This window comes from Rana temporaria, chromosome 1, assembly GCF_905171775.1.
Source record: "Rana temporaria chromosome 1, aRanTem1.1, whole genome shotgun sequence".
Lineage (NCBI taxonomy): Eukaryota > Metazoa > Chordata > Amphibia > Anura > Ranidae > Rana > Rana temporaria.
This window is the reverse complement of record NC_053489.1, coordinates 334,425,475-334,442,302: the sequence shown is the minus strand read 5'-3', so window position 1 is coordinate 334,442,302 and position 16,828 is coordinate 334,425,475. Positions and strand designations below refer to the sequence as shown.

Here is a 16,828-nt window from a genome sequence, read left to right as displayed (position 1 = left end):
ATGGAGACAAGAATGGCAGATTGTTAGCCTGGTTGGCAAAAGGGCAGCCCCCCACTGCTCATATTGGCAGCATTAGGGATGCAGAGGATTGTTTACTGTTTTCTCAGGTTTTATTAATGCCCGGTTTTATGATTTCTTTCAGGACCTATAATTTTCAGACACAGACCTTGCTGCCTTTCTTGACATTGTTCCCTTTCCCACACTGGATGCTGTAGATCGGGAGCTCCTGGAGGCCGACATCTCCCTGAGGAGGTCCAGGAAACAATAGGCTGTCTCCAGAATGGGAAAACCTCTGGTATTGGGCGGTGATGCTGGTGACGGTTTACTGGTGGTTTGGGGGCTTTAGGTCCAATGCTGCTGTCTGTTTGGAAGTTTCCTTTTTGTGCTTCATAGCTGATCTTCATAATATAGCATATCAGATCCAACCCAGCATGGCCATATTTTCCGGGGCAAACATCTTTTGGGGAAATTTTACTTTCCTTCATTTTTGATCTATTCCTATTGCTGACCCTTAATTGTGTGCGAGATATGATGTTAAGACTATGGTGACATCATGCCTTCTGGGGCCTTGTCCCCCCTTCCCTCAGCTTTCTCATCAGTTCCATTTGCCATGGAAGATGTTATTTTGGTACTTTCCGCTGCGGCACATGGCCAGGGTGCAATTTACACAATCCTCCAGGCTGATTCTTTTGAAGAGCTGTAGGCTCAGGGAGACCTTAAAAAAACGTTATCCTCCCTGTATGGTGCACTGCTGTGTGTCAGTTCCCTTAAGATAGAGCTTTTGTGGAATATTTGGAAGGAGGATACTCCTTCTCTGGATAAAGGAGGACTGTCTGGAACAGGGTCTCAAGCTGATTATCTCCTCCAGAGACAAACTTATACAGGTCAAGTTTCTGCACCGGGTCTATTATACCTCCTTGAAGCCTTCTTGGATGTAATCTAGTGTGGGACTCTTTTTGTCCCCACTGTCGGAAACACTCAGGATCCTTTTTGCATATGTTTTGGACATGTCTTAACCACTTCAATACAATGCACAGCTTTGAGTGATCTCACACTTTGAATGCCAATTACTCAGTCATGCAACACTGTACCCAAACAGAATGTTACCTTTTTTCACACAAATAGAGCTTTCTTTTCATGTTATTTAATCAACATTGGATTAAAAAAAAAATGACAAAAGTTTGCAAATAAGTAATTTGTGTTCATAAATGTGGGCCAAAATGTATGCTGCTACATATCTTTGGTAAAAATAACCCAAATAAGTGGATATTATTTAGTCTGTGTGAGACTGGGTTCACACTGGTAAGACACGACAGCCGTCCTACTTTGGATCCGACTTTGCTCTGTGACTTGAAGCTGACATACGTCCAACTTTCAATGAACAGGGATCCGACTTGGGTTCCCCCTCCAAGAGTATAGCAGGCCCTTGGGTCTGGCATGGATTTTAAGGGGAATGGATTTTAAGGGCAAGACTTAAATGCTATTCAATGGGCTAAAGTAGGATCAAAGTCGGACCAAAGTAGTACAGGTAGCATTTTCAAAGTCGGACCGACTTGTCAGACCAGTTAAGACGGCTCCCATAGGGAAACATTGATTTTCACAGGTCATGCGACATGAGCTCCCAATGTCGGAGCGTTTGTCGCACCAGTGTGAACCCGGCCTGAAAGTTATAGAGTCTACAAGCTATGGTGCCAATCATTGAAAATTGATCACACCTGATTCGCTCTCATTTCTTGAGGCCCTGAAATTTCAGGACTGTACAAATACCCCCTATTTGAAAAGTAGACAGTCCAAGTTATTTAGAAAGAGGCATGGCAAGTTTTTTTAAGTTGTCTTTTGTTTTCCCACAATTCTTGGGAAAATTAAGAAATCATTTTATTTTATTTTTTTACATAAAATTGTCATAATAAAATTATTTTTAACACAGCATATGCATAGTTCCAATTGCACCCCAAAACATATTCTGCTACTCCTCCCGAGTATGGCGATACCACATGTGAGACTTTTTCACAGCCTGGCCACATAGAGAGTCCCAACATGCAGAGCACCGTCAGGCGTTCTAGGAGCATAATTTACACATATAATTTCCTGATGACCCCTCACACTTTTGAAGGCCCTGGAGCACCAGGACAGAGGAATTGCCAAAAAAATTACCCTATTTTGGAAAGCAAGCATGGGCTGCAGATAGGTACCGATGTACCCTGATGGGTTGGAGACGGGTACTCTGACGAGCTGGAGACGGGTACTTGGGTACTCTGATGGGCTGGTGACAGGTATTTGAGTACTCTGATGGTCTGCAGATAGGTATTCTGATGGTCTTCAGATAGGTACTAAGGTTCTCTGGGCTGGGGAAAGGTACTCTGGTACCATGATGGACTGCAGATAGTTACTCTGGGCTGGTGACTGGTACTTTGATGGGCTGGTGACAGATCCTCTTTATTACTGGGGGGGCAATCGGTGTGTACTGTAGGTGGTAACTATCTGTTAGCGCAATCTTCTCCTCACACACAATCGGTATGTGAGAAGGAGAACCCGGTAACAGCTGGTTACCGCCACTTGTTTACATTCTGTGACCGGCTGTCATTGGACACAGCCGGTCACGTGGTAAAGAGCCAATTTCTTTGGCTCTTTACCCTGATTGGGGAAGGATTGTGTCAGAGTGACATTCCTCATCCCCGATTGCCGCACTATGTGCCAAGAACAGGTGGACGTCATATGATGCCCGCCCATAGAGACAGTGTTCCTGCCGGCGTCCTTTTACTATGGCCTTGTATGGAAGTGGTAAAGCTTGTTCCTTATTGGTCAGAGGCTTTTGAGTTGATTAATCTTTGCTTACAACTATCATTACCTGTCTCACCAGATTTAGCCTTGCTAGGACTTCATGATGACGCACAATGGTCACATCATTTAAAATTGTTGATTTCTTACCTTATGTATTATGCTAAAAAGGAGATTCTGCTAAAGTGGACTTCAACAGAGTCGCCTACGGTGGCGTCCTGGGAGGCCATGATAGATGCTGTGCTTCCTATGTATAAGCTTACCTACATGAACAGAGGATGTCCATAAAAATATGACAAAAAGTGGCGTCCCTGGACATCCAACTTGTGGGGTTACTGTTTGTGTAACACTGCTTAATACTCCTTTTTGTACTTTGGGCTCTAGGCCATTAGATAATACCAGTGGCGGCTGGTGGTATATTTTTTGGGGGGGTGGCACACAATGCACCCACAGCCATACCCCACCCCGTTGGTCATCGCAAACTTTGTTGTTGGAAGTATAAAGTAGATGTAAATCAATGGTGTAACCGTTGCGATGCTGGTGACTTTTTTATTTATCATGGCATTGTATTTTGTCTGTACAGCTATACATCTCTCTCCGGAGGAGTTTCATAAAAAAGTGGAACAATATTTGTCTGCATCTCTTTATGAACACAAGGACACAATTTTGCTGGATTGCCGGAATTTTTATGAAAGCAAAATTGTAAGTATTAAAATGTATCCGCTGAATATTTAAAAAATAGATTTTTGTGAATTTTTTTTGTTTTAGTAAGTTAGTCCCTCCTTTATAGTGGAAAGGATGTGTGCGTGTTGCTTTGATGTCATAACCTGGCAAAGTTAGCTCCTCCTTACCTTTTGTCAATCGGGGAATGTCTGCAGTAGAGCAGTACAGACATATATTATTTTTTTATTTTTACGGTCAGCAACATGCAAAGTAAATTAAACGAATGGCAGCCTTGGAGCTTGCACCAGATAAAACAAGTTAGCAATGATGGCTCCTATATTTCTATTCTGACAGGTTCCTTTTAACCACAAAATTTTCTTTTTTTAAATACGGAAATTCAGCATTACATTTAGACATTACTAAATTCATCTTCTGAATCCAAAATTAAGTTCTCACTAAGATATATACCGAATTTATCGGCGTATAACACGCACCCCAATTTAAGAGGGAAGTTTCAGGAAAAAATCTGCAGCCTATACATTTGCCAAAATGCCCTGCCTGTTCAGTGCCCATCTGCAGTCTCACCTTTTATTGTCAGATCATCCCTGCTGTCTCCGAGGGAAGAGGGGGAGCGAGCGCCACTGAATTGCATAGAGCCGTGATCTCCTTCCTGTGTAACCGGCGCTCCGTCACTCACAGCCACGCCTCCTGCCCCTGCTCATATAATGGACAGTACAGTGGTCCAATGGGGGGCCAGGAGGCGTGGCTGTGCGCGACGGATACACAGGAAGGAGATCACGGCTCTATGTAATTCAGCGGCGCTCGCTCCTCTTCCCTCAGACCGCAGGGATCGGCGTATAACACGCACACGCGATTCCCCCCTGATTTTAAGGGGGAAAAAAGTGCGTGTTATACGCCGATAAATACGGTACATATCGAACATAAGATGCACCCTGTTTTCGACACTTTACAGAGCTGTGTACAGTATAGACCTTGAAATAATTGGAATACAGAATGATTTACTGTGTTGAATATACTGATTTGCCAGCATGAACCTTTTTTTTTTTTTATAGTAGCCTGTATTATTAGTCTAATGTGTTCTGTGTGTTTATATAGGGGCAGTTCCAGAATTGCCTGGCTCCAGACATCAGGAAATTTAGCTACTTTCCTGACTATGTTGATCAAAATCTGGACTTATTTAAGGATAAGACTGTGTTAATGTACTGTACAGGAGGAATTCGCTGTGAACGTGGTTCTGCTTACCTCAGATCAAAGGTGAGAAAATTATTGTAAGATAAAATAAAATACCCCCCCCCTTTCCTTTTTTCCCTTTTTTTTCTTTCTTGCCCTTTCCTTTCCTCCATCTATTGGTTATTTCTGTGTTTTTCAAACTTTTTTCAGTCAAGGCATCCTTTAAAAATATGGACAGTCTCAAGGCACCGCATTCTAAAATGTAAACAACTATTTTAATAATTTTACATAATGTGGCAGCATCGACACAAGAAGAAATACTTTTCCACAATAGTACCGACTAGTATGCCAGTGTTTCTCCTCTCCCTCAGTTTCTCTCCATCACTCCGCTAATGTGTTGATGGAGAGGGGCGCGGGGGGGGCAAACAATAATGCTGTGCAGACTATCAACGCCCTTATTATCAACACTGATGACATTTTTTTTTAAATAATTTTTATTGCATATTTTGTAAACAAACACACATACAACGTAAGTGATTTTGTACACAAAACCTTTATGGTGTTACAGTACAATTCTGTAAATGTAACAGTTAGGAAACAACATTGATGTGACCCGTATCCACTTGTTCAGGACTTAAACTTGGGAATCAAGCTCAACATCCAATAGTAACTTCAGACAATCGTGATGCCCATACAAACTACAACCCACTCCCAGATGGTAGCCAATACCTCAACAGGTCATAAATAAAAAATAAAACCCTATCAGCTAGGCCGTTTCAGGTTCAGCAACCAAGTACGCCAGACTTTATCGTACTCTATTTACGTAGGTATCTTTATACAAAGGAAGGCTGTTATTAACCAAACGTTTCCATTGTACTAAGGAAGGGGAAGTAGGTTTTTTCCACTACATTGCAATGTTTTTCCGGGTGTAAAAAAGTAATGGACCAATCAGTGTGCGCTTAGCCATGGTCGGTATAATGGTTTCTATGAGTCCCAGAAGGCACACCTCCATTGCCAATGGAAGTGTGACTGATGCAACCTTGTTGATCAACTCAAGCATCTCCCCCCCAATACTGCTGGACCTTGGTAGCAACTCCAGAAAATATGGGAAAAATATTCTGGCGAGGCCCCACACCTCAAGCATTCCAAGGAATGTGCAGGGTCCATCTGGTGAAGTCTGTGTGGGGTGAAGTATGCCCTATGTACAATTTTATACTGTACCAGCCTGTCACGAATAGAAACTAATGAACTAAATGGGAAATCCCAGACATCGTCCCAGTCGTCAGTGTCCAGTGCGAGAACATCTCGCTGCCAGCGAGACCAAAGTTTGTCAAGGGGCAGGAGAGACACATAGATCAGATGTGCATATAAATGTGAGGTGGGTTTCTCGGTCCTTTCCAATTCCGACTGGGCCACAATACATGAGGAGTGTGGGAATTGTGCCGTAAAGGCATCGGACAGTTGGAGGTAGCGAAAAAGATAGTGATTGGGTATGTTTTATATAGGGAGGAGAGCTGAGTTAAGGGAACTAGGGAATTATGTGACACAATGTGAGATATGAGTTTAACATCATACTTGGTCCATGCGTAAGGGTCTAGAACATGGGTCTTCAAACTACGGCCCTCCAGTTGTTCAGGAACTACAATTCCCATCATGCCTAGTCATGTCTGTGAATGTCAGTGTGTTACAATAGTGGATAGGATATTACCACGCTACCAAAGAGGAGGGAAAGGGGGACGGGGGAGGGAAAAGAAAAGGGGGGAGGGGAAGAAAAAGATAGAAAGGGAATACTGCTGCAACACTGAAGGTGTATCAAACCCAAAAATGTTGTAATAAATAAGTAGTGCTGCGCCGTGTGATAGTGTAGATGAATTAAAGAAAAGACAGTTGCTATAACTGATATGTGAATCAAAAAATATTAATCGGTGATATTTGTGATACAAATGACATCCAATCAAAAATACAAAGTGCTCAGTGATATTGAAGCATGCACTGCTATATAGTAGCAAAACGAAAGCAACACACATAAGTGATAATAACAAATCGCATCAGTGTCCATGCACAAAAACAGCAAAAAACAATGCTGTTTACAAGATCAAAATATCAAAGGAACAATCAACAATAAAGTGCTGGTGCTTATGCCAAAATATTCAGCGTGAAGGTGGAGCAGAGAAAGAATTCCAATATCCTTTTGAAGTTTTAGTGAGGGTGTCCCCTTACCTTACTTCTGTAAGGTAACAGCATGTATATTATAGCCAACGGTGTTCCAGTCGTTTCAGAATGTAGTGTGTCCCAGTGAACTGTAATCTCTCTCTGTGGATAAAGTCCCCCTCAGGAGTCACGTCCAATGGACAACAATGACCCTCACCCAGGGAGGAAAAAAGCGCCAATAGTGCAGTATCGTTTAAAAGTTTTTTTAATAATACAAAAGGCATACATTATGGTACTCACCTGGCTGCAATACAAACAGGCATAAAAACAAGTGGCGAGTTCGCAAGCGTCACCTCCGGTACCTCTTAGTGGACTCTGGACTCTTATGCGTATTCGTCGCGACACGTGACTTCTTCAGGAGTGGTGAGAGGTACATTAGGGATGCATTATATAGTATAGTATGGTGGGAATTCATCCAACCAGACGGTCGCCATTTTTCAAACAGGCAAGCTCCAGGAAGTGGGGCGGTGGCCATTTTGTTGAAGATCTAGTCATGGGACCAGAAAAAAAAAAAACGCCCCCTGAAGGTAAAACCAAGGTCAGCGGACACAAAATATATTGGATGGCATGACACGGTCCATGGACCATCAGCCCTGTCTCCGAAAACAGTAGCACAAATGAGAAATAAACATCACAATGGTCGCCTCAGTTGGTAAACCAGTTCCTAGAAATGGGGCGGCGGCAATCTTCCGAGAAACCGGAAGTGGGGCCGCGGCCATTTTCTAGTAGATTTTTTAGGATCTAGCCTACATGGACCAGTGGAGCTAGATGGCGCCGGAAGTGGCGTGGCTGCCATATTCTACAATGATGAAAGTGGGGCAATGGCAATAAATAAAAACAAGGATAACAATAATAACGGTATGTGAACAACTAACTTAGTCTCAGCCAGTGAGACACAGTATCCAAGGCGGTATAAATTATTGGAATAGAATTAGGGTAATTGGTAAATAATTAAATGGGGGGGGGGGGGAGAAGGACCGGATATGACGTATGCGGACCATATAATGACAATTGGCTTATCTAAAACTGCACATACGAGTAGAATATATTAAAAAGGGGGCATGTGTAGATAGAATATGTGTATAAGAGATAAAGGAACATGTATAGACCACTATACAGTGCTCATACACATGTACTTCCTTAAAGGAGAATAGAGGAAATTAAAAGATGACTAAATGTAAAAAGATTAGAAATCACTGAGGAAACAATTAACCTCACTGAGGGACCACCTCCTTCACATTTACGACGGCAGAATGGCACGGCTGGGCACAGGCACGTACCAGTACGTCCCCTTTAAGTGCCCAGCCGTGGGTCGTGACCCGGTCCGAAGCTCCGTGGCCGCGGAACCTGCGGACCTGATCACCGCCGGAGTCCCGCGATCGGTCACAGGAGCTGAAGAACGGGGAGAGGTGTGTGTAAACGCACCTTCCCCTTTCTTCACAGTGGCAATGTCACTGATCGTCTGTTCCCTGATATAGGGAAAGGCGATCAGTGACGTTGCACGTCCAGCCCTGCCCCCCTACAGTTAGAAACACATATGAGGTCACACATAAACCCTACAGCCCCCCTAGTGGTTAACTCCTAAACTGCAATTGTCATTTTAACAGTAAACAATGCATTTTTATAGCATTTTTTGCTGTGAAAATTACAAAAATGTGTCAAAAATGTCCGATGTGTCCGCCATAATGTCGCAGTCACCAAAAAAATTTAGTAGTAAAAATTTTTTTTTATAAAAATGCCATAAAACTTTCCCCTATTTTGTAAACGCTATAAATTTTGCGCAAACTTTAAACGCTTATTGCGTTTTTTTTTTGTTTTTTACCAAAAATATGTAGAAGAATGCGTATCAGCCTAAACTAAGAAAAAAATGTTTTTTTTTATATCTTTTTTGGGGGTATTTATTATACCAAAAACTTAAAAATATTGTTTTTCTTTCAAAACTGTTGCTCTATTTTTGTTTATAGCGCAAAAAATATAAACCGCAGAAGTGATCAAATACCACCAAAATAAAGCTCTATTTGTGGGAAAAAAAAGACGCCAATTTTGTTTGGGAGCCACATCGCACGACCGCGCAATTGTCAGTTAAAGCAACGCAGTGCCAAATCGCAAAAACTGGCCAGGTCCTTTACCTGCATAATGGTCCAGGTCTTAAGTGGTTAAGATCGAAGTCTATATTCAAGCCCCGAGGTGCAAAAGTATCAAGGGTAAAAATACAACGGGATTCGAGCTGGTCAATGTCAACGTATCATTAATATATCTCCTATATGTGGACAGATCTTCAGGTGGTTCAGAGAATATTCTTTCTTCTTCCCATTGAGCCATAAAAAGTCCAGCTACACTAGGGGCAAATTTGGCCCCCATGGCTACACCGGTCTTCTGGAAGAAGTAATTGCCATACCAGAAATAACTGTTTTTGAGGCAAAAATCCAAGCATTTAACCAGATATTTGCGTTTGAATGCATGGTAGTTTGGAGTGCTTCCTTAAACCCCACTTGACGGCTTCACACGCTTGATGATGTAATATAATAATGTATAATGATGATACATCCGCCATTGCTAGCCAAAAAGGTCCGTCTTCTTTCGGGATATTTTCTAAATGCTGTAAATAATGAAAATAATAGTCGATGTATTGGCCCATCCTTGCTGTGAGGGAGTCGATACCATTTACTATAGGACTAGGTGGTGGATTACCACTATCTTTATGTATTTTACGATTGGGGTACTGGTGTCTATCTGATCTGTCTTCCATAGGTCTCTGGCTTAGAGGTGCGTAGTAGTTTCGAGTGGGGATGAGACTCCTTTCTTGTGGGCGATGGGCACCTTTTGGTGGTGGACCTCTGCCATCTCCATCTCTCCGATCGTCGTATCTCATAGGGCTTCTTCTTTGTTCATATATGTCCTGTGGATATCCTCTATTGTCATGAGAATCATATGGGCGCCCCACCAATTCTTATAACCGCCTTTTAGGTAATCCTATGTTTAAGTGCAGAAAAGCCCTGGAACAGACTGTCCATTTAGGACTAAAGAGAAATATTCTGAATAAAAAAGAAGCACAGTATCTGATTCCGAAGTCGTGTCGTACACCTATTTTGTATTCACTTCCTAAAATACATAAAGATAGTGGTAATCCACCACCTAGACCTATAGTAAATGGTATCGACTCCCTCACAGCAAGGATGGGCCAATACATCGACTATTATTTGCAGCCAGCAGTTCAAAATACAAGAGCGTATCTTAGAGATACTAAACATCTGTTACAGCATTTAGAAAATATCCCGAAAGACGGACCTTTTTGGCTAGCGACGGCGGATGTATCATCATTATACACTATTATATTACATCATCAAGCGTGTGAAGCCGTCAAGTGGGGTTTAAGGAAGCACTCCAAACTGCCATGCATTCAATGCAAATATCTGGTTAAATGCTTGGATTTTTGCCTCAAGTACAGTTATTTCTGGTATGGCGGCAATTACTACTTCCTGAGGACCAGTGTAGCCATGGGGGCCAAATTTGCCCCTAGTGTAGCTGGACTTTTTATGGCTCAATGGGAAGAAGAAAGAATATTCTCTGAACCACCTGAAGATCTGTCCACATATAGGAGATATATTAATGATATATTCATTATGTGGAAGGGTGAAAAATAGACTTTGCTTGATTTCTTGCAAGATTTAAACATCAACGATAGAAACATCAAACTTTCTTGGGAAATCAGCAATAAAAAGATTGGATTTAGAAATCGAACAAGAGAACAATGTATTACGTTCCAAAACTCATTTCAAAGATGTAGATTGAAATAGCTATTTGCCGCTAGAAAGCTGCCACCATAAAAGTTGGCTTTATAACATACCTAAGGGGCAACTAATGCGTCTCAGACGAAACTGTACAGATAAAGATACCTTTCTCATCCAAGCTAATGATATGGGGGAACGCTTCATACAAAAGGTGATAACTCCTTCATCAACCAAAAAATCGTTGAAGTAGCAGCTATAGACAGGCAAGTTCTAATGAGTGATAGACCCAAACATAAAGCACAAAAAGATCTGGTGCCCATTATCTTTGACTACAGCATACAACACAAACAAATTAAAAAAAAATTGTTAAAACGCCATTGGAACATACTGTTGGCCGATAGGGATAAAAGGGCCCCATACAACACAAACAAATTGAAAAAATTGTTAAACGCCATTGGAACATCCCGATAAGGATTTGGGAAATGTTCTACCCCCTCTCCCCAAGTTTGTGTATAAAGGGCCCCTACAATTAGGGATAAAATTGTGAAAAGCGTCCCTGATCCCATTAAGAGTGGCTTTTCTTCTTTTTTCACTGGGAAAGGTTTTTTTCTGTGTAAACTGTGTTTTGCATGTTTGAGAACACACAGACCTAATGAGAAGAAGAAAGATTTCACTTCAACAAGCACAGGAGACTCATATGAAATCAAATAATTCATCTGCTGTAACACAGAGGGGTCAGTGTATGCTCTGGAATGTAGCTGCGGACTGCAATATATAGGTCAGACAAAAAGATTGTTGCGAATACGAATAAAAGAACATGTTCAAAACGTTCTCAAAGGCTTCGATAAACATAGTGTATCGAGACATTTTGCCACTCATCATAATAAAGATCCCACACAGTTGAAAATCTGGGATATAGAGCCCTATGTGAGACATTGGCGAGGTAGCCATAAAGTTAGGATATTGAGCCAGCTCGAATCACGTTTGATTTTTACCCTTGATACTTTTGCACCTCGGGGCTTGAATATAGACTTCGATCTTAATTGTTTCCTGTTTTTGCTACTGTTTTCGGAGACAGGGCTGATGGTCCATGGACTGCGCCATGCCATCCAGTATATTTTTTGTCCGCTGACCTTGGTTTTACCTTCAGGGGACGTTTTTTTTTTTTTGTTTTTCTGGTCCCATGACTAGATCTTCAACAAAATGGCCCCTGCCCCACTTCCGGTTTTCGAAAGATGGCCGCCGCCCCAATTCCTGGAGTTTGCCTGTTTGGAAAATGGCGACCGTCTGGTTGGATGAATTCCCACCATACTATACTATATAATGCATCCATAATGTACCTCTCACCACTCCTGAAGAAGTCGCGTGTCGTGACGAATACGCGTAAGAGTCCAGAGTCCACTAAGAGGTACCGGAGGTGACGCCTGCGAACTCGCCACTTGTTTTTATGCCTGTTTTTATTGCATCCATGTGAGTACCATAATGTATGCCCTTTTTTATTATTAAAAACTTTTAAACGATACTGCACTATTGGCGCTTTTTACCTCCCTGGGTGAGGGTCATTGTTGTCCATTGGACGTGACTCCTGAGGGGGACTTTATCCACAGAGAGAGATTACAGTTCACTGGGACACACTACATTCTGAAACGACTGGAACACTGTTGGCTATAATATACATGCTGTTACCTTACAGCAGTAAGGTAAGGGGACACCCTCACTAAAACTTCAAAAGGATATTGGAATTCTTTCTCTGCACCACCTTCAGGCTGAATATTTCGGCATAAGCACCAGCACTTTATTGTTGATTGTTCCTTTGATATTTTGATCTTTTAAAGAGCATTGATTTTTGCGTTTTTTCTGCATGGACACTGATGCGATTTGTTATTATCACTTATGTGTGTTGCTTTCGTTTTGCTACTATATAGCAGTGCATGCTTCAATATCACTGAGCACTTTGTATTTTTGATTGGATGTCATTTGTATCACCAATATCAGCAATTTTATATTTTTTAATGTTCACATATCGGTTATAGCAACTGTCTTTTCTTTAATTCATCTACCCTATCACACAGCGCAGCACTACTTATTTATTACAGTATGTTACAATGCCTCATGGGATGTGTAGTTCTACAACAACTGGAGGGCCGTAGTTTGAGGATCCCTGGTCTAGAAGTTTGTAAAGATGGGGTAAATTGGGGTTCAGACAGATCGGGGAATTCGGGGAAACCTCAGAGTGTTAGCATTTTTCAATAACTAGTCCTGCTCGCCAAGCTCGTATGGTGGTATGCATGAAGGGGGTTAGAAGGTAGGAGGCACGAGGACCCCTATAGATTAGAAGTTGAAGGGCTTCCAGTGAGCCAACCACCATAGCTTCTAACACAGTATACAAGTTTGTTTTGTCCGGGAGTAGCCACCAGGCCGCAGTCACCAACTGCGCAGCAAGGAAGTATTTCTAACAGTCTGGAAATGCCATGCCACCCTGCGTCTTTGGCCTCATCAAGGTCGACAGGTGGTATCTGGGCGGTGAGGGAAGAGAAAATCTGGTTATGTTTTTTAAAGAAGGATTTAGGCACCCATTGTGGGGATTGGTGGAAGAGGTAGGTGAATTTGGGGATGATTTTCATCTTAAGGAGGTTGACTCGTCCCCAGATGGACAAAGGCAAATTACTCCATGATTTAAGTTTTGTCTGGGTATCAATAAGAACCGGAGTGAGGTTTAAGGAAATAAAGTCTGAAGCTTGAGTAGAAATATTGACCCCTAAGTATTTAAAGGAGTCCACCCATTGAAGGGGATTATCAGGGGGGGAGGGGGGTGTAGCCCTAGCCGCCTGATTGATTGGAAATAGTAGGGACTTGGACCAGTTAACCCTAAAGGCCAGTTATTGCAGTGAAAGAGTTGTAAAAATGTCCCATGTACATGAAGCCTTGCAGCACAGAGACCGAGCTGTGAAAGACTGCTCATAGTCCCTGCTAATAATCGGTAGCCGGCAGGACCGGCTCCCAATGATTTGATCATTTGACCACTATGACCGCCAATCACAGTGGTCAGGTGATTGGCCGATCTTTCCCACCCCCGATGTTCAGAACCTTTCAAAGGGATGTCGGGGCTAGTGGGAAGGGGTTATTCTGAAATTGGCAGTAGTATTTATAAACATCGAAAAAAAAAAAAAGAAGTACTGTCCATGATACTTATTTAATTTGCACTAATATTACAATTTCAGGACAAGCTTTCGGGATGTCCTCTTCTTCTCAGTCCAAACAGTGCCCATTTGGACTAAGGAGAAGGGGACACTGCAAAAGCTTGACCTGATAATTGTAATGTTAGTGCAAATTAAATAAGTATTATGCACAGTGCTTGGTTTATACACTTCCCAAAATCAATATTTGTTGTTTTTGTTGTAAGTGCACTAATTTGACTACAGTCACCTCATATAGTGATTTGTAAGAAGCATATATAGTATTTTAGTTTTCTTCTTCCTTATACCTTCTGTAGGCTGTTTGTAAAGAAGTCTACCAGCTGAAGGGGGGCATCCATAAATATCTGGAACAGTTCCCAGATGGCTTTTTCAGGGGAAAGCTGTTTGTTTTTGATGGGCGATATACCATTTCTTCTAACAATGACATCATATCAAGTAAGTACTGTAACATATACTTGCATCTTATGTCAGGTTGAAAATGTAATCAATTTGAAAACCTCCATATACAGAATCCTGTACCCATTTGATCCAGAGGAAGGCAAAAATAGAACCCTATAAAGTGGAACCTTAGATTACGAGCATAATCCGTTTCAGGAGAATGCTTGTAATCCAAAATACTCTCATACCAAAGCAAGTTTCCCCATAGAAGTCAATGTTAATGAAAATAATTTGTTCCGCATTGACTTCAATGGCATGCAATACCGCATGTGGCCAGAGGGGGGGGCACGCCGAAGAGCCTCGGAAATGCTTGGGGACAGCTCGGCTGACCTCAGAAACCCTTGGAAACGCCCGGGATCTGAGTATTTCCGAGTGATTCTGAGTATTTCCTAACGGCTCCGAACTGTTCCGAACCGCTCTGAGTGTCACCGGCGCCCCCGCACCTCTGGCCAAATGCGGTACTGCACACCCCATTAGCTTGAATTCTGCTCATTTTGCGAGACAACACTGGCAAACTGAGTCAGAATTTAAAAATAAGTTGCTTGTCTTTCAAAATGATTGTTAACCGCATTACTCATAAACCAAGGTTCCACTGTATAAAGCAAGGTCCAATTTGTTTAGGCAGGGAAGGAAATATATTCATTCCTGTTTCCCCAGCTCAGGGGAGGGCTCAGATCATCAGATATTCCCTGAGTCAAAAACCCCTGTTATTACCTAAAACTATGAATTCCCAATGTTTTGTGCATTTTGGAATTGTGATTGGTAAATTAGTGACAAAATAATTTTCATTGGAGCCAAATACTGAACCAGATGCTACAATTAACAGAGTTGGGGGGGGGGTTCAAACTTGTAAAAAGCCAGATAAATAGGATACAGTAAACAGGGATAGTATATTATACAGCATATATATTATTCACTTAGCAAATTTCTATCTGTGTGTGGCCCTCCCTGTTCAACACAAGACAATCGATAGATCAACTCCTGTCAAACAGACAAGTTGGAAAACTTTTCTCAATCAGCGGCGGCAGCAGAAGCCGTTGTCAGAATACAGTGTTCTGGCTGGGGATTTCCTCTATCCACCTTGTCTATGGCCAGCTTTAACCCTGCAATAGATCATTTCTTCTGAACTGGCCAAGATTCTAACCATGTATGGGCAGGCTGAAAGTACCCAAGTTGACCAAGCTAATTTTTCTCCTTCCAACTGTGGAGGAAGGAAAGAAAAACGAATAATCAACCCGTGGTTGCAGGAAAGAAATTCGCTCCGTCTATGGCCGGCTTTAGTCTGTCATGAAAGTAGTGGATTGTGGGCTTTTGTAACCAATGCATTTATAAATATTACAGTATATTATGTCTTTTAAAAACAAGATCATTTATAGTCTGGTACTTCTGTGTATGTACTATTTGATAATGAATTTCTCACACCTGTTTTTCTAACTAGGTTGCCATTACTGTGGTACAGCCTGGGACAAATACAGGTTATGCTCTACTTATCACTGCTGCCAGCTGGTGCTGACCTGCACAAAATGCCAGGGGCAAGGGCTAACTGCCTGCTGTCGTACATGCCAGGCAAAAGAGTTTAGCAATCAGTGTGACAGAGACCAGCAACATTTCAAAGAAGAATGTGAATGTACACAAAAAAGGCCTAAGATTCCAAAAGAAACTCTTTAAACTGAACTGCCTTTTATCAATATGTCTAATCCAGGGGTTTTTAATATAAAATAATACTTTAGTAATGGAATTGAACAACCTTTTATATGCAGCTTTATGATCATATTGCTGATACCATTCTTAAACATATATGATCAAGAGGAGATGTAATTCTGTATTCTACATGAAGACCCAGTTCTGCATTTGGAAGAATAAACACAAGTGCTTTTACAAGAGTGCAGATTTTGCACAGTTTTATGAGTATTTTACTTAGGTGAATGGAATTATATTTAATACAGATGAATTTTAGTAAGCCATAAATTGATGAGTAGGTGTTTTGTAGATTATTAGAAGGCTTTATTTTAAACCTATTTTGCCTTTACATTACTTTTATACAGTTTACTTTCTATGCTAAAAAAAACAGCATCAGCCATTCTTACTCTGAGTTATATACTGTATGTGTGATCAAGTCTTATTGGTTCCAATTAGTAAAAAAGTTACCTCTGTTCTTGAATTTATTGCAAGATTTCATTACACTGAGGACAAAGGACTACCGTATTTGCCGGCGTATAAGACGACTGGGCGTATAAGACGACCCCCTAATTTTCCAGCTAAAATGTTGGTTTTGGGATATACTCACTGTATAAGACCACCCCTCACTGTGCCATTATACATGCCTCACTGTGCCAGTATGCCTGCCTCGACGATCTTCCTACCTTCTCCTGTTTGCAGAGTTTCTCAGGCTGCAGGCGTCCATTATTCAAAAGCCGCGCCTCCTCCTCAGGTTGTTCCGTGATAGGCGGAACACTAATTTTCCAAGCAGAGCCTCTGTTCAGTGTTCCGTCTATCACGGATGTCCTCTCGGCCGAGGATGAGAAGGCATCCGTGATAGGCGGAACACTGAACAGAGGCTCTGCTGGGAAAATTAGTGTTCCGCCTATCATGGAACAGTCTGAGGAGGAGGCGTTCTTT

General features: G+C 41.8%; 1 protein-coding gene across 1 annotated transcript in view; it reads left to right on the top strand.

Moving 5' to 3' along the window:
• TSTD2 (thiosulfate sulfurtransferase like domain containing 2) overlaps positions 1-16,370 on the top strand; it is a 43,290-nt gene extending 26,920 nt beyond the window's left edge. Inside the window, exons 7-10 of the mRNA XM_040361075.1 lie at positions 3,362-3,480; positions 4,558-4,716; positions 14,068-14,206; positions 15,648-16,370. Coding sequence (XP_040217009.1) covers positions 3,362-3,480; positions 4,558-4,716; positions 14,068-14,206; positions 15,648-15,877 — 647 coding nt within the window. The 3' untranslated portion in view covers positions 15,878-16,370. The remainder of the gene's footprint in view (positions 1-3,361; positions 3,481-4,557; positions 4,717-14,067; positions 14,207-15,647) is intronic.
• Positions 16,371-16,828: the final 458 nt, after the last annotated feature.